Raw genomic sequence first — 18577 nt, forward strand, 5'->3', positions numbered from 1 at the left:
CATCAACATCTAAATCAAAAGCATTTAAGAATATTTGCAATGGTTCAGAGACAAAGAGACAGGTCTTATTGTTCCTCAAATCCTCACTGAAATGAATCATATGGAAGGTGATTTAGACATTTAAATAAGGGTTTGACTTTCTAAGCAGCCACGAAACCCAGTTAGTATATCAAGATTGTGGTTTTGAGTGTGCAAAATCAGATTTGTTGCCCAGTTGGACAGATCCAGTCATAGCAGAGGTACGCTACCTAAAATCTGTAGAAATATATAACCTGAAGCACATGTCATGACTCAGTGTATTGCTAGTACAGAGGTATATTTTTCTGATAGCTTATGAAACCCCTCAACCATCTGTCCAGGATTCCCTAAAGCCTTCCTCTCAGACTGCTTATGAGATGCTCCTATGACAGGAGTTGCAGTGGGAATTATATCACACTTAGGTCTGTTCCTGGACACTGTAGACAAAGACATTGACCTTGCCTCTGGCCAGAAAAAAGGTCATTGCCACACTGAAAAATGGGATATTCCAACAGTTGCAAAGATACCACTTCCACACTACCGCCATAAATAAGGCCGTATTTTTCTCCAGTGATCATAACATCATAATTCAGTGTAATTCTACCAACTATGAGGAAAGTCTTCCAAAAGATGAAAACTACAAAGCTGCTGGAGAGCAAGTTCATAAATGTACATAAGTGTACATTTGTGGTCTTGTTTAACAGACCACAAAGGATTCACATAGTCCTTGGTTTCTGAAGGTTTCAGCAAAGGTTTTGCTGGTGAAAGAGCTGGAAGGCATATCCTCTGAGGAGCAGCTAACGACTTCAGGTTTGTCTAGTTTGGAAACAAGGAGGCTGAGGGGCAACCTCACTGCTCTCTACAGCTTCCTGAGGAGGGGAAGTGGAGAGGAACGTGCTGATCTCTTCTCCCTGGGAGCCAGTGCCAAGACACATGGGAATGGTTCAAAGCTGCATCTGTCAAGGGAGGTTTAGACTGGACATTAGGAAGCATTTCTTTACTAAAAGGGTGGTCAAACCCTGGAACAGGCTTCCTAGAGGGGTGGTTGATGCCCCAAGCCTGCCAGTGTTTAAGAGGCATTTGGACAATGCCCTCAATAACATGCTTTAACTTTTGGTCAGCCCTGAAGTAGTCAGGCAGATGGACTCAATGATCATTGTAGGTCCCTTCCAACTGAAAAAAAAATTCTCTTCTCTTCTCTTCTCTTCTCTTCTCTTCTCTTCTCTTCTCTTCTCTTCTCTTCTCTTCTCTTCTCTTCTCTTCTATAGTGTCTTCAAAACATATATATAAAATGACTGTCGAGGGGGATAGGGGGGTAGTGTCCAGTCATGTAATTCCTACTGAAATAAGTGGAAATAAAGTGCTAAGGTGCTTTTGAAAAGTCCCATTGGGTTCCTCTGTGCAGCTTTATGTACCTAAAGAGGCTAAGTTCACAGGAAGTGTTGGACTGTTTCCATTTCAATGTCTGTGGCTGCCCAAGGAGCTTACGATTCACTGGAACAGAGGCTCTGCTCCTTTTGCACGCCCCACTGTATCATAATGCTGGAAAGACCAAGGGAGGCACTACATCTGCAGAGGTTAGTTCATGATGAGGCTCCCTGCTGGTTTCAGCCTTCATGTCAACAAATGAGATGTTCCACTCTTATATTCACGGAGGAGTTCAGCTTGATCAGCAGTATTAGAGCACTCCTGTTTTACGTGTCTATAAACAACACTCAGATACAGGAAGAATAGGTTATGGAAATCTGAATCAGATTTACATTTTAATGCAGTTTCATCCATAAACAACTCATAATCTGGGCCTAAGTCTTCTAAATCATTTAGGAAATACAGTTTAATTTCCTTTCTTTTTTATATTTCCCTTTGTCTTGCCCATTCCTTTAATTTTTCTTCTAATTTATTCTTTCTACATGGCTCTAAATTTAGGAAAGCATTTTCATCTTTGTGTCCCTCTCTTAATTTCTTCTTCTTTCTACCCTCTTTTTACTCCTCACCACCATTCGTATTCTTCTGGCTCTTCCTTCTTCCTTCCAATTCTCCAAACAAGGGTCATCCCACCATAGGTCATCAGACAGAATGGAGTGCTGAGCTCCACTTACCAGCTCCTACTGCCTATTGCATACTTCTTTGTGGAATCACCCTCTGCACCAAAAAACATCAGACAAGTTGCAAAAGCAGGGAGAAGGCCTGATACTGTTCTGCCCAGGAAAGACTGCACCTAGCTCCTAACTGCTTGGACACTTTTGCAAGATTTGTGACTTCACAAACTAGAATTATATATCCAATTCAATGTAATATGTTAGGGAAGAGTATGAGCTAAGGGCTGGTTCAGCACCCAAGTTCCCTTCAGGAAAACTGTTTGGCAACATCATCAGAGTGGGAAATGAAGAATTTAATAGAGCAGTAAGTGAAGAAGCGCAGTCTCTCAGATTAGACCAGAACACCAAGGGAAAAAGGAGTCCCTTTATGTCCCTGTATGTATGTTATTCCTTGGTAAACTGTAAAATAATTCCAATTTCATCCTCTTCCAGGTGAGGCCTCCTCAAACTCCCATGTCTCTGAAGTGAATTTGTGCATTTGAACTGGAATGAAAGGGCTGAAATTTGAACAAAACACTGTGCCGTTTTTGTTTTCCCCACTTTTGTTGGGTTTGGAAGTAAAAATATTAAGAATTAATGTTTCCCATAAGGGAATGCAGTAAAAACATTTAAATTATTTCCTATGTGAGTTTTACATTTTTGGAGCAAATTTAGAAAGGGAGATGAAGTTATCTCCTAAAATGAGCTCAACGAAAGAATCTTTCAAGCCATAAACATAAAGCAGTGGGAGGTTTGATATAATATGTATGGAGGTGCATAATAATATTGCTAGAATTGTGTGCCATCTTGCATCACACAGCAAAAGAGAGGAAGGTGTGAAACATAGACCAAACAGCTTGATCTGGACCTATGGAGTTATTGCTCCAAAATATCAGGTAGACAATGCTGAGGAGAAAGATGGTCATACCAAGGAACGTAATTTTAGTGAAGGAATGGTTCATAATGAATAGGTGTGAGTGCAGGACACAGTATGTGTCATTCTTTGAAAGATACAAGCCTTCAAGGTGCCACTCATGCCAGAGCTTGGGTGTTTCATGTCCAGGCTACAGATACACCAAGGCCAAAGTAATATCATCACTGGAGCTAGCTAGTCTGCTGAGCTAGACTAATGCATGGTCCGCATGCTTACATTAATTTTGGACTCTTTTCTGTCTGATTTCTGGATAGTTATGTCCTTCCTGTTCTCTGTAACATCCTGCCACCACTTCATAAAAAGCTAAATCTGTAGGACATAAGAGAAACCATGGCTAACAGTGAGAACAACTTGCAAATCTCCTCATTTATGTCTTGAGAACATTTGGCAAGTAACTAGAAGAAATGGCAAGTAATGGCTTTGCAGGAAAGGGGAAGGTTATTTTTTAAGGTTCGTAGGAAAAAGCCATGAATAAAGGTAGGCACAAAGATGATGCAGCTACAGACAGCACTGGTGGACTGTGAGATGCCTTGAAAAGGATACACTAGAAAGTGAGGGCAAGCATGGTGAGGAGGGCAAAGCACAAGCTGGAAGCCAAGGCCAGCAGTTTTTGAAGGGGTCCAGTGAAATGATGTCAATTTTGCTCAGACCCACCAAAAAGGTTCTTGTGCAGGTTCATGCTGTGCAGCGTTGTTTGCATCACCACCTTGCTGGGAGAGGCGATATTATGTCCCACTGACACAGCAGGGCAGTGCTAACATTGCAACACTATGTCAAGACATGACTCTGCTCTGTGCTATATAAGGAACTGGCTTGCCGAGCTCTGCAAGGTACAGTATGGCTGACCTGGTGGGTTTGCTCACCAAGCCACAAGGCCACTAGTTTGCAAACTAACTACTAATATTCAAAATGAGGTAAGGATTGGTCTAGCCTCTTCTATGTTTATAAAGGACTGAGAACTATTTTTTTTTTTTTTTTGCCCAGCCACGAATATCTCAAAATAGTCTTTGTTTAGTTTTCAAAATATTCCTGTAGGAACCTCCCCTGGGAGTTAAGGAAATAAATAGCTTATCCTGGACAGACTATTTATTTCCAGGATGTTTACTCGTGCAATCCATGTGATTGTAAAGTGCCTCCATTTCTCAAGCTCTCTTTCAGTTCCTTAGGGGCACATAATTTAAACCTAGCAACTTTCCCCATATACTGACAGATTTTTATTCCTAAATACTGAACTGGTAGCTCCAATTCTCTATTCATAGTGCAATTATTAATGTAGCAAGAAAGCATGGTTTATGATTAGGTTTGAAATGCCCAGACTCCCTGGAACCACAAGTTCAAATCCCGGCGAGATCAGCCCTTCGCCCCTCTGTCTGCACTAGATGCACTCTACAACCTCAGGTCACCCACATAAAGCCTTGAAATTAGGTCTGTCTGATCAGCTTAGATTTTACAGGTCCACAGGCCATGCTTTGTCAAAAGGGGCTACCCCAATATTTGTGCACATGCTCCCTCACGCCTGTGCTTACTCTACAGTGTTGTGATAGCAGCTGTTTATTGCCACCCACCACAGAGCTGACTTGCAATTCAGCGGGGCTGGTGCAGTCCAGCTGATTTTCTCTGTTGACAAAAATTACGGTCCTCCACTTGAACCATACCATTTCAGACCAATGCAATTCTCATTTAAGAGCTGATATTTTGAAACCACTTGCATCAAGATAAAATACTGCCATTTCCACAGTTGTTAGCTGCAAACACCAGGAAATTCAGACTGCCATAAAAAAATCTTCAGTTTATTCTCACTACCTATTTTCCTAAAAGAAGAGCTTTTTCATGGCAGATTTAACATTTGTTTTCTTATTTATATTTTGGGCAAGAGAAGCAGTGAGAAAATACAATCAGGATAGGAACAGATATACTCCATCAACATATATAGTCCATCAACATACATCCATCTTGTGACAGATCTTCAATGTGCCTTAAGCAGCCATGTGAAACCAATTAACCACCAGATGTATTTTTCTGATTGAAACAGGTAGCAAGCAGCAGAGATTAATAGCCATAAACATAGCACATAGATACATTGGCCAGCCCATTTTCCTATAATTAATTAATCCTAGATTTCTGTTTAGCAGTTTATTCAGTTAGCAGTACTGCTGAAACTCCTGAAAAATGCTAAATGTGTGATTTAGGGAGTCTCTACAGCAAAGGATGTTGGGAGGCTAGCAGGGCTATAAGAAGTGAAGTAGCAGCTAAAGCCAGATCACCTGAGAAGCAGAGGAAGATATCAGAAGGAACTGAGGAGGTCTGGTAAGGCTGTTTGCTTTTGTTAAAGTTGCTGCAAGATATATTCTTCATGGTAGACTCTGACATTCTTAAATAGTTTACTGTTCTCTGTTGTTTTTAGATTTCTCCTCTCCTTTATCTATAATGGTGTTATTAAAACAAATGAACAGAAAAAGTTTGTTGCTTGTATATATGTATTGCTAAAGCACAGAAAAGTGTGAAAGAAAAAAACCCCATTTTTTTGTTTTTTGTGGAAGCTTTGGTTGAAAGCATTCTTTAAAAATTAACTTTAAATTAAAAATATCTTTTAACTGACCATCTAAACTTTAATGAGTAAGGGTATCAAAATGTACAGCTGAGGATGGGCTTGTGGGGAGGTGGTAGTTGCAAACTCCTTCTTATTCCCTCTGTAAGTTTAATCATGCAAGCTTACTGCTAGTAAGCTTCTATGATAAAGACTAAGGGAAGTCAATCTGGCTGAACAGGAAAGGAAAAAGGCAGTGTCTGTAGACTGAGTGCTGCTTATAATGTGTCACACAAGCTAGTACTGCTAAGGAGTGAGAGGAGAAATGGGTATCCAAATAAAAGTGATAATGGTGTCTTCTCCTCTTCCCCCCAGGAGAAAAAAACCACATAACACCTGACTTGCTGTATTGAAGAGGCAGTGCTCTACCTCTTGCCACCTGTTCTTTAGAAACATAAAGTGGGTACGGAACTCTGCTAAACTCAGACCATACACAAGTGCAAAACGTTGACAAGGAATGGAGAACAGATGCCTTTTACTGTAGTAAATGTATCTCCGTGTCCTCCTGTGCCCCCTTTCATTGTTGTGTCCCACCCCAACCCCTACCAAGGCCTTTGATCTATAGGGCTTAGAATATGGGCACTTAAAACATATTGCCCCCTTGATGAGCTTCATGCAATCAACCTGTGTGAAACATCTGAACTGCCTCATGAAAGCAAAGAGTTCAACAGTTACTAGAAGTAACTGCTCATCTAATGAAGATATTTATCTTAAATATGTCTTAAACTGCATATATTTGTTAGGTTTCTCCATGTGTAAGAAGTCAAGTTCTTTTCTGTTGGGATTGGCAAATGGGTAGGGGAAATGCTACTAACCAACAACCTTGCCATTGTTATAAATTCAGTTGAAAACAGACTTGCACAGAACATAGTTGTGTTAGGATCAAAGTTTAGGATCAGCAGAAGTAAGCCAAATGTCAAGTAAGTAGGAGGGAATGAGAGGTTTGTGAGCCCCCTTTAAGAAAATAAGAGAAACAAAATGGCAATTAGAGTCAGAGATGCTTGCTTGAATCCAGAACTTCACACATCTCTCTAGAGCACTTGAATTTTTGCTATGCTATGGTAATCCCTCTGGCATGTAACAGTTTTCATCTACCTACCCAGTGTTAGCAGCTGCAACACCAAAAGTATATTATTTGTGTATTCTGAAGGAGAAAACACTGTCTTAATGCTGTTGCAGTTAATGAGATGTCTTAAAAAAAATTCTAGCATATGTGGAGCTCCACATGCAGAAGGCTGGAACAGGAGTAAGTGGTGTATGTGACAAGCTGTCTTCTAATGTTCTGTTTTCAACATGGCTCTTCCAAACCCTTGAAGAACACCGATCTATAAAAAAGATAAATTCCATGTAAAGACAGAATGCAGACACAAAAATAGGAACACCTTGGATTTGTTTTTGCTGCAGCTGAACACCTTGCATGACATCACTCGCTATGTGAGCAATGACACAATTTTCTCTTCTTATTTTTCTTAAGGCAATAAACCTGACCTCAAGATGTCGGAGGAAGAAGATTCTTTTCTGAATGTTAAAAGATCTCTCAAAAAGAGAATGGTGAAACACAGCACTCCAGTGGACTCAATGCTTTCAAGAACAATGCCATCTCTTACAGACCTGACAAATCAGACAATCAAGGACCAAGATTTCAGTAAGAGAGTTTATGGATCTCCAGTGCCAAAATCAAATCTAAGTAGATCATTAGCTCAAGTATCATTAGTACGTGTTGAGGCATACATCCCTCATATGTCCCCAAAAAGGCTTTCAACAGTGTTTGACTTTCAAGAATTAAATGGAGAGATAAGCCAAAGCTCTCGGGTTGTATTTTCTAGAAGGAGGCTTTCCACAGTGTTGGCCTCTGATGAATCACATGAAGAGCCAAGTGACAAGGTTGTCCCAAACATGGAAACTCAAGCTCCCACCAAAGTATCTGAGGAGGCTGCAGTAAATCCTAAGAGTGGACCTTCATGGCTTGTTACTGGAATACCAGGGATAAAAGATATCCCAATAGTAAAAACCAGAAAGAAGAAAATTGATAAAGCTCTTGTGGTAATTGCTTTCCTTTAGTTATGAAATATCAAAGCTATACAATTTCCTACCAATGTTGAACATATACATATCTTTCTAGTAATATGGGAATATTTTAGTTGCGGAACATCTCCACAACTTTACCAGTGAGAACATACATTTATGAATTGGGTCATAATCTGCTGGAGTCTGTGGTATCATTCCTAATCACAGACTGGATGGGGATGCAGTCTTCCAAACCAGTACTTGCATGACTGTTGTGTACACTAGTGCAAAAGTACATTTTTAATATATCTCTCTTTAGGAGGAACTTAAGAAACTTGGGAATTTAAATCACTGATTTCTTCTCATTCTTAATGTTGACAAATTAACTAAAACTGGAGAAACAAATAATCTACTTTGTTCCTTGTTTAATCCAAATCATAGTGCTTTATCAAAAGGATGCCAGTCATTGCAAATAGGGTCTTGTGTGCAGTCTTTCAATTTGTGTAGGGTTTCCTGGGGAAAATTTAGATTAATAGACCTTATGCAGGTCTCTTTCTGTTCTGTGGAGCATGAGAACTCAATTTCCTAGAACTTTGATTATTGGCAAGGGCCCTGTGTAAAGCCCACAGAAAGGATAGGAAGGTAGCAGAGTTAGACTCTGAGGGCTGTCATGTCAGTGTGAAGCCATCAAATTCTGTTCTGGTTTGTTTTTTCCCTTGTACCATATTGTTTGTAGGTGTGTTGGAAACTCAAGAAAACTTGCCCGCTATCATAGTTAAGGCTTCTTAGCTTAAAACAAATGGAAAACTTCAGCCAAAATCCAGCTGGGTTCATAATTCCTTTGTGTATGTTGTTTTTTGGGGTTTTTTAAAGCAGGTGACATCTGAATGGATGAGGTTGACTAAATAACATTTTCTTTTCTATAACAGAGAAAGAAAGAAAGAGAATGGGTGCTTCGTCAACTTAAAAACATTGAGGAAGCTACTGAACATGAACTGACAATTGAAGAAGCTTGATTGAACTACCTATGGAACTAGTGCTATCACACCCTTCTTGTGGGAATAGCTGGTTTCAGTAAATCACACACCTGACTATAGTGCTTGTTAGACTTCCTCTTTCCTTCCAAAATGTTCGTTCTTTGTTGTTTGTTTTGTGATTCTCTTTGCCTCTTAAATCTAGGAGGAGTTGGGCACAAATTAAGAAGTGCCTCTATGTGAGAGCCAGTGTTAATTTATAATGGCTGAAGGCCTGGAACAAAGAAGGGAGGATTCTTTGTGTAAGAATCATTCTTCATCCTGCCACAGCTCTTCCTGACCATACTCTCTTGTGTAGCATTCAAATATTCTGGGGTTGCTGATGTTCCTTATGTGACAAAGTCCTAGTGGCCACATAGAGTGAAATCCTGGTTAGCCAAAGGAGAATCTCCTCATCCAATGAGTAATCAAAACTGATGCAATCAGGAATGTTTTTGCTGCTAGCTGGGGAGATGAGGAAATGGTGAGAGGCACCAAGGAGGGAGGCCAGCCTGTTGAGATTACTAATTAGTGACAGTTTGTTTTGAAGTTTTGGTTCAAAATGAATTTGCCCCAGCCCTGGATTGTAAACACACTTCAACTGTTGATCGGAGGTCTTTAATGCTCAGCTGTGTGCTTTGAAGGAGTACAGGTTTTCTGTTTTTTCTCTGGAGCTGCTGCATGGAGGGGAAGAAGGGTGTCTCCCCGATAGCTGTATTGGCAAAATGGCAATTCAGCTCACAGCAGCTCTTCCTGAAACACCAGGCAAGAAGTGATGCAAAAAGCATAATGCTTATATTAGTTACTACTGTTACCTAATCTTTAGGCAGAGTTTAACACTTAAGTGATCTATGGGGCATCAGCAGCAGGGACCCAGAACAGATTTATGACAAGCACATCTCTGCGCTTGTGTGGCTCTAGTACATACACTTTCCTGGCTATACTGGTTTTGTAGCCCTGTCCCAGGCACTACCTAATTACCCCAAAGGGGAGAGGTCCTATTCAAAATAAGCTGCAAATTAAGGATGGAGGCAAGAGAAACTTTTGCATTTCCTTCTCACACACTGAAACTTGTAATATCTCATGTTCAAGATGGCAGAGAAGCAGAAGCATGGCCCAAGCCAACATTGAGACAGGCTAACCAATAGCAGCTGTGTTACGCTCAAAAATGCAAGAGTGGAGTTGTGGTTTTACAACCTCTCTCAGGACTTAAAAGGAATTAGGATGTTTTTGCTAATGATTCCTGAAGTGAAACTCTTCAGAGTTTCTCAAGAGAACAGCCTTGTCCTCAGACCTGGCTTTCTGCAGTAGCCAGGCAGCGGGGTGATGTTGCCCCTCAGGTCACCAGCCAAGGCATGCTCACTTGGTTTGACGTTTAGTTAATGTTCTGGTATTTGTTTGTGGGTGTTACCCAGGCTGCTTGTCTGGCCTCCACAGGTTCCTCTGGCAACCAGGGAGCTCCTGGCTGATGTAGATCCCAAGCTGCTTTTGAGATAAAATACGCATGGTTGCAGATGTGCTGCTATTCCCCTTGAGCTTGCATGCATTTCATCAGCATCTATGATTTGTGCCAGGGGCTGAACTAAGATCAGGCAAGTGCAAGGTTAGTGTAAAACCCTTCTCTACCCCTGGGACAAGCACAGATTAGTCTGGCCACATGACCCAATGCTTAATCCAAATGACCCAGTTCTGACTCTTGTTTATTTGTACCTTCCCAGATAGCCAGTTCCACTTGTTGCTTCTTCAGGCTTCTCATCCTGGTCTCAGAAAGTCTTTGGATACTGCTTCTGCTTTTCTCTCTCCCAATTACCTCTTGAAGTAACTCTTGGCTCCTGCCTGAGCTCATCCAGTTCCTTGGTCTTCAAATGCCTCCATCTAATGTCTTCTCCAATCTGGCCTCTAGTGGCTTCCTTCCTTATAAGACAGAGAAGTCTTCTGTTTTCCATGCCTGCTCTTCACTGCTGGATTCCTTGCCCATCTGATACCTGATCTGATACTCTCTGATACCTGATGTCAGTCTTCTACCAAAACTCAGACTCAGCTGTCATACCCTTAAGTGCCTTTGTCTACTTAGCTTGACCTCCTCCATGATGCTAGGCCAAGTGGAAAGGTCATTAAAGGCCAATTGGACCAAGTTCCAGCCCTTAGCAGGCTAGGGATGTAGTTGCTGGGAAGGTCCTTCTCAGAGCCTGCTTCGGGCTACATCAAATGCAAGAGGAATCCAGGGAATATGGCTGCTTAACATCTAAGAAGTCTTTGGGTTTGTGCCAACTGCAATGCAAAACTTTGAGATTCAGAACACAGTAAATGCTGGGAAAGTTTTCAGAAAACAAGGCTGCTTCCCTGCCAAATTCATGGAACTAGTTGGTTCCAATAAAATCCCAGAGACTTTCCTCAGTGGAGGGAAACAAATTGCCCAGAGTGGTAACACAGAATTGACTTCAAGTGGGTCTTTGCAAGTCCTGAAGCTGTATCAGGCAGACAGATGCACAAAACTAAGGGCTTTCAGGATTTTGGAAACCACTTTATTTCCTCTCTTTGGAATGTTTAAAAAGAAATACAAAAGATTGTATAGCATTTATCTCACAGTAATTTAGGTCCTCATGAATTTGCAAAAGTCACAATATTGCTCTGATAGCCTTTCATGAGAAAATATTAATAGAATTAATTGGTGCTTCAGGCGTTTTCTGAAATGTGTCTGACAGTCTACATCAACAGTATTATTGTTAATTATAGGTTAGAATACCAAGGAACTTTAACCAGACCTACATAGTACTAAACTACACGTTATCCCCAATTGAATGATGTTCCCAAAGAAAGGCTTGTCTCTAATTTTTAAAATCTGGGATGTTAGGGAATATGAAGCTACATGTATCAAACTACACATACAAAACTACACTGCTATTATGGCACTTCACATATATCAGTATAAGCATATAAAACGAAAAAAAAAAAAACCCAAAACTAGTATTTCTTTTGTTTACAGGCTTTGCACTTTCATTTGTTTCTCCAGTGGACTCCCAAGTCTACTGGAGTCTAATGTTTAAGTTTAATGATACAGCTAGTTTTCTGTTCTAGTATACACACATACTTTGAAAAGAATAAGCTTTGAGAGAGGCACTAGTAGTATGCAGTTTCAATGTTTAATGTTCATCCTCTAGTGGCAACAATGGCAAATTACTGTTTGGTTAGAAACTCTCTTCATGTGCAAAGTTCCTTTATGCATATTTATATTGCAATACCACTACAGTGTAAAAAAAACTTAAAGGAAGCCATAGAGTCCAACACATCCAAAAAACAGGCCTCTCTAATAATTAGTGACCTTAAGTATGGATTGCAGGTGCTGAGGCTGGACAAGATTAGGGGCTACAGACACCAGATACTTATGAGAAGATAACCCCCAAGGCATCATGTTTTGTAAAATAAAAAGGCCTTTTTCTGCATGGTTGAATGTGAATCAGAGTTGCAACAGGTTCTTGAGCCTTGCTCTTGTCCTGACTTTCAAATGCAACGCTGAATATGTTTGCAAGTTCAGAACAGCCTTCCCACCGAGGTTGCTCTTTTAGGGCAGTATTTTTCCTTTAGGAGCTAAGTTATGACCTTGACCTAGGGAACTGTTTTCAGTACGCTTGTCTCTGAACGGATATTACACAATCTACCTGCTGATGGTGACTAAGCATGATGTGGGGTGGAGAAGAACAAAAACACTACCAAGAACAGAGGGAAGAGACAGAAATGTCTTCACCCTGGATTTATGAGCTCAGCCTTGTTCCCACTGAAGTAATGGTAACACTCCTGTTGACAGAGCTGGGAGTGCTCTGCCCAGCTGCAGTGCTTCTGTAGGAGGCCAGATTAAAATGTTTAGCACACATATTTAACATATTTCAGATTTAAATAACAGAGAACTGGTAACTAAGTTACTTTGCTGATCATAGCTGAACAATTTTAGAATAACTAGGAAAAGCAGAAAACTCTTAAATAAAAACAGATTTTTTTTTTCCCTCTAAATCAAAACATAGTTACATTCCTGCTACGGACAAAACCTGTACTCCGATGTGTTTTGTTCTATAACACACAAAAGCATAAAAGTCTCCCTTAGCTCCACCTGTCATTGCAGTCTACAATGCCTATTAAAATAGCTCACTCCTCAACACTTCTGACTTATCAGAAAAAAATGAACAAACATACTGAAGTTTTAACTGAGCCTAGCAGCACCTAGAAAAGTTGGACCAGTTGAAGCTATTGGGTAACATTTTCAAATGTTATTAGAAACTAGACCTAGGCATAGATCCTAGGACTCCACCTAGGATGTAGCCCCCCCCCCCCCCCGCCGCCCCCCCCGCAAACCTCAGATCTGCTGCTCACTCCTTGTACCGCTATGTAGGTGCCTAATGCCCTTAAACAATGAAATTTTGTTTGATAGTGCAGTCAGTCCCCGTGGGCATGCAAACCCTGTAGAGCTTGACAGCAGTTCGTGGTTGCCAGTGCCCTGGGTCTGCCCATGCAAGAGATCTCACAGTAATTTACATCAGTCCCACCCCTCCACCCTGAAATGGGATGTGTGTGCAGGAGATGCATAGCAGACACCAGTCAGACACGAGGTATATCTATCTGCCTTTAGTTTCAGCAGCCCACAGGATAAAACTCCAGGAAGTGAGAGACCGCATTTCAGATCCCCTTCTCATCTGAGATAGGACCTTGAAACCAAGCGTCCTAGGTCACAAGGCAGTAATCACCATCTCTAGACTTACTGTGGAGTCAGGGCTTCTAAGTGTTACCTGTCAGAGTTGTTCTACTTTGCCTAAGTATTCATTAAAAAAGAAGATTGAACTTGCATCATAGGTCAGTGACTCATTGTCTTGCATCTGTGGTATTTTATTTCTTTGGGGTTTTGTGGCTTTTTTCTGTTTTAATTCATTTTTATTGAAGAAATGGAAAGAAGAAGGGGGGAAAACGTTCTTCATTACTCCCAGGGAGCAAAAAAGAAAGAAAGAAAGAAGTCATATCTTTTCTGCTTCTTACTGTTGCTGCCATTTTGATCCCTTTTGTTGTCCTCCATTTCGTCCTTTTAGCCTTTCCTAGCTCTACATGTCCTCTTCTAACTGGCTTCTGCTTTCAGCTCTTCATGTCATTGCAGGTTTGTCCCCTGTAGTGACCCTCTTCTGCTGGCAGATACCATAAGCCTCCTAAAGCTTACATCTTACACCTTCTCCTAAAGAGGAGATGCCAGCAATGAAAGGGGAAAAGAAATATCTCATACCTCTAGATAGGAAAACAAAGGTTCTCTTCCTAGACATGGAATAATCCAACTTTCTAGTATGGAAAGGTAATGTGAATTCAGATACAGGAATGAAAGTATAGGCAGCACTGCTGACAAATTTACTGGGAGAGGAGTTGCATCCAAAAAAAGCTGGCTAGGTAAAATGCCTTACAAGATGCCTAGGTAAAATGGATTTCAAGGTATACTTCCCACCCAAGAGAGCACCAAGCAATTTATTGCATCATACAGCATGCACTTAAATCAAGTGGTGCTGCTTGAGAGTATTCATACAAAGGAGATGGGTGCTTTAGCACTTGTTGCTCCTCTCTAAGAAAAAAAAACACACAAAAACCCAAACCTGCACAAACCATAGCTCAACAACAGGAACAGGCTTTACAACCATGGGAGGGAAGCCATTACAATTAGACGGAAGGCTTACAATTGCAATCAAAAACTTTTAATTACAACACATATGCTAATGTGGATACATGTTATAATTGTAACTGTGCTAGACAGAAGAAAGAAGAGGCAGAACTGGGATGGTGGAGAAGGAAATGCTGTTTGGCATCCTGAATGCCTCTGACTAGCTGAGAAAAAGTCCACTGAGACTGTAGGATTGGAAAATATACTACAAAGGTTATGATGCAAGCATAAAAATCAATAGTGTATCCTGACCTTGACTAGTATATTCAGTAGCAGGTGGGTTTTTTTGGCCGCAACTGGGTGATGATAAAAATTGATTAAACAAAACAAAACACAGAGCAAAACCCTTACATGAGACTGGCAAGATGAAAAGACTGTGATGACTACATTTGGAGAAGAGATAAATAAGGCAAGCAAAAACACAGTAGCAGACTCATGACACCTAAAAGATCAATTGGCCATTCCAGTTTCTCAGAATGAAAAATCAGTGGAGCTAAAGGAAAATAAGACTTGAACTGATTATTTTAAAAGGTGTATTTTTTTGCATATACTTAATAAATCTGCAGAACATGTTTTCACTAGATAGATTATCTTTGAGACTGTGAAAATTATCAAATCAGAGGGAGGAAAAAGTGCCATATATGAAAATGTAGAAAATTATATTAAAAAGAAGGTGGTGTTGGGGGGGTGGTGTTTATTTTTGTCATGTTGACCATGTCATGCTCAACCAGTCACTGATCATAATAACAACAGCAAAAACAAAATTAAAATTAAAATCTTACTTTTATAGTTACACATATAAGCATTTCTACAACAGCTCGATCAATCAGATTTCATCAGAGAAAAGCTTTTGAGACATCTAATAATTCTTCTCTGTGTCTGTCTTTCTTAGTTTTTACAACTGACCCATCATCACCAAGCTGTGGATGACTAGCAGTTTTATTCTTTTCCATGTGACTTTGCCACAGAAGGCAAAATCATGGTGATATATTAAATGCAGTCAAATTCCTAGTCATAAAGAGAGGCACCCTGCTTTCATCTGTAACAAAGTGCCTTGACAGTCTAATCTTGGCTTTTTGCTTTGTTTCATTATACATTAATTATATTGATTTTTTTTTTAATCCAGTAACGCTGTGTGATCTCTGTGTTTGATGGCAGCGATTATTTATACAGTAGGTCAGGCAAATATTCGTGTGACATTCAATCTTATCTCCAGTGTGATTTTGATATAATAACAGGTTGGATTAACCCCTTCATGTCTCTATTTGCAAAATGTGCTCTCCTTCAAGGAACCTTAAAACTGCTGACAAGTAGAGTTAGCAGCTTCACTTTTCTCTAAAATGCTTGCTGAGGTGTATTTGCCCAAGAGTAGGTGTCACACAGGGTGACCTGCCTGAATGTGGGTGTTGTGCCTCACAGTTACTTTGTCTTCATGCTGTTCTACTACCTCTTCCCCCAAAAAGCAAGCCCTGCCCCCCTCACACTGAAAGGTTCAGGAGTCCCAAGCAGAGGCCAGCACCTCTAAGCATCTTTGTTCCTCTGGACAGCGTGAACTTGCCTATACCTCACTGTGGATCCCCTGCAAAGAGTTTGAAATAGTAAATACATGTAGAATAAGGCTGCAGTGAGCACCAAAAGCTTTCACATTTGATAACTATCAGACACTAATTCAATGGTGGTGATGTTTGAATAGGTCAGGCAACCATGAATCCCAGCAGCAGCTTACCTGGTTTCAGTTATCCATGCAAGCCTCAAGCTCTCTAGAACTGACTCAAGTCCCAGACTCCTGTCTCTCATCCTCTGGGGAAATAGTAGAGGCTCTGAAACCTGAAAAAAAGTCCTCTTGGTATTACTAGTGACAGTATTATAATAATTAATAGCAATGATATTTCTGAAATCAGAAATGCCCAGAACAAAAGGCAGGGACAGATTTCTTGACAAAACCAGCTGGACAAACTGTTTTATTTTTGTAAGAACCAATGCAGAAGTGAATAACCTAAATGTGGAAAACAATGGTAAATGATCCAGAGAAATGTGCCCTCCTGTTTTAACAGCATATCATTTAGCTGTCAGTAACAGCCCTCTTGCTCCCTTGGTGAAATTTCAGGCTGCTGTCTTCTGCTCTGCCTGCAGCCCAGCCCCTGTTCCTGTAGTAGGCACAGTTCAGGCATGTTTGTCCCCCAGTTTTGGCTTCCCACTTCACAGGATGGATAACCAGTGGACCTCTCAATGGACCTCTTGACTTACTGTGGTCTGGGTCCTATGACTTATTCCTATTTTTATTAGCATTTTTAAAAGGATAAAAAGATGAAAGAACAGCATTTTAGATTCTAGTACTTACAGCCAAAGATACTCATGGAGGAGGAAAGCCTCCATGAAGCCTCAGAAGAAAAGAGCAGGAATTTGAAACATCAGGGGCTCCTGCATTTTTGGGTTAGCAGTAAGCTCCTTTAAAAATCCAGCCTCTCTACTGTGAAAGAGAATATCCACTGTTGCATTTGATGAGGTATAAACTAATATAAATGAATTATTGTTGGCTGTTGTCCCAGAGACACTTTCCCCTAAGTTGTGTAACTGGCTATGACTATGATGCCCCTGGTCTGGGGCTGGATCTCACTTTTTCTCCATCATTACTGTCTACTTTTCTCCCTACTGTATGTGGAAAGGCTTGTTAACTGGAAATTAGTTTGGGGAGGAAAGGGGAGTTTCATGTGCATCCTGGCATTTAACTCATGTGACAGACTAGACATTAAAGTAAGCAGTAGCTTTCTGTTATTGTCTCAAACTGTTCTTTACATGAGATGCCATAATATGTATTTGAAATCCCTATTATATTTAAATTGCTTTTAGAGTAAATCTTTGGGGAATTTACCTTTTCCTTTATCAGCATAAGATAGCAACCACTTAAGAAAGTAAACCTAAAGGTGGTGAGGGCTGGAGACTCATGCCATCGGTGCCTACAGCCCTCAGGGACTGCAGTAAAGGGCACATTACTTGGTTGGTGGTGCTCTTTTCTGTTACTGGGCCCGGAGAGACACAGTGGCTGAAGAATACAAAGAGATTTAAACAGCTGATGCTGGTTTAGGTGCCTGGAGCCACTGCTAAAGGGTTCATCTACACTTTTCAAAGTCGCTGCTAAGCTATAGCTCACTCTGGTAGGCACCGAAAAGCATTCATTTCCATGGCTGGTCCCAGGGAATACCCCTACCTGGGGTTAGTAATGCTGACTACAGCAGAATGGGTGAAGGAGAAGCTTTTTTATATCAAATCCCCACACAGGAACTCACGCTCTGCAGCATGCTTTCAGCTTTACCTCTTGTCAAAGTGTTTCTGGATTATTTCTCCAGCTAGGCAAACTCACACTTGTGCCATTACTGCATGGAGCAGCTGGCCCATGGTAGGATCACTAAAGGAGGACTTTAACCTGTCTTGCTGGAAGAGCTCAATAGTTCTTAGAAAATAATTATCTGGCTGGTCTATGCATACACAACATTGTGAACAAGGTGTTTTACTCAGTTCCCAAACACTTTCAGTGCCACCAAGGAAATAAACTACTTTTTCCTCTCTTTTTTTGAACCTGATGACCCATGATTTGATGCAGAAAGTCCACAGGCTTCCCTAGCTAGACTTGCCATGAGACAGCCTCTCACTTTTCTTCCCTTACTAGAGTTTCTGCAGTTTTAGTTTTAGGTATCTCTAAAATATTTTCCACATTCTAGCAAAATTAATTGCTGGGAAAAAAAATAGCAAAAATCAGTCTGTAAAAGTAATACCAAATGGCATATATGTCGTTGCCACAAAGTGACAACAAACAATCAATAAATGCTTGAATCAAATTATTCATCAATAACCTAAGCATTGTCAATTACTTGGATAAAAAATTCCTAGTAATCCATAGAGCTGAAATAAAGCATTTTTGATAGGGGATAAATGACAGAGAAGGGACTAGGTTTTTTATATTTCTATCATAGCTGTTTCTCTTCATATGCTTGATGCCATATATGTGTGTGTGTGTGTGTGTGCGCGCGTGTGTATCACACTAGTTTTGGATCTTAAACTTACAATTCAGGATTAGTTTCTTACCTGAAGAAAAATAATGAGGATATTCCACTGGTTGTTCGGGGTTTTTTTAAACATATCCAGAGAAGCAGTCCCAGTAGGAAATTATTCGGCAAGTCACTTGAATTTTTGGTGATCAGAGGATAAAGATCACTTGTACACAAACTCATATAAAACTTTATGTTCTATGAGTCACTC

General features: G+C 40.5%; 1 protein-coding gene across 1 annotated transcript; it reads left to right on the top strand.

Moving 5' to 3' along the window:
* Positions 1 to 6530: 6530 nt before the first annotated feature.
* CCDC201 (coiled-coil domain containing 201) lies at positions 6531 to 8640 on the top strand. The gene is made up of 3 exons (XM_075495441.1): positions 6531 to 6537; positions 7092 to 7660; positions 8554 to 8640. The coding sequence occupies exons 1-3, from the start codon at positions 6531 to 6533 to the stop codon at positions 8638 to 8640; spliced, it is 663 nt and encodes a 220-aa protein (XP_075351556.1).
* Positions 8641 to 18577: the final 9937 nt, after the last annotated feature.

This window comes from Mycteria americana, chromosome 2 (genome assembly GCF_035582795.1).
Source record: "Mycteria americana isolate JAX WOST 10 ecotype Jacksonville Zoo and Gardens chromosome 2, USCA_MyAme_1.0, whole genome shotgun sequence".
Lineage (NCBI taxonomy): Eukaryota > Metazoa > Chordata > Aves > Ciconiiformes > Ciconiidae > Mycteria > Mycteria americana.

What these genes read in the sequence shown, in the direction of transcription:
- CCDC201 (XM_075495441.1), top strand. An exon ending in AAATTGATAAAGCTCTTGTG is followed by an intron (nt 7,661 to 8,553) that starts GTAATTGCTTTC and finishes TTTCTATAACAG; the next exon opens with AGAAAGAAAGAAAGAGAATG.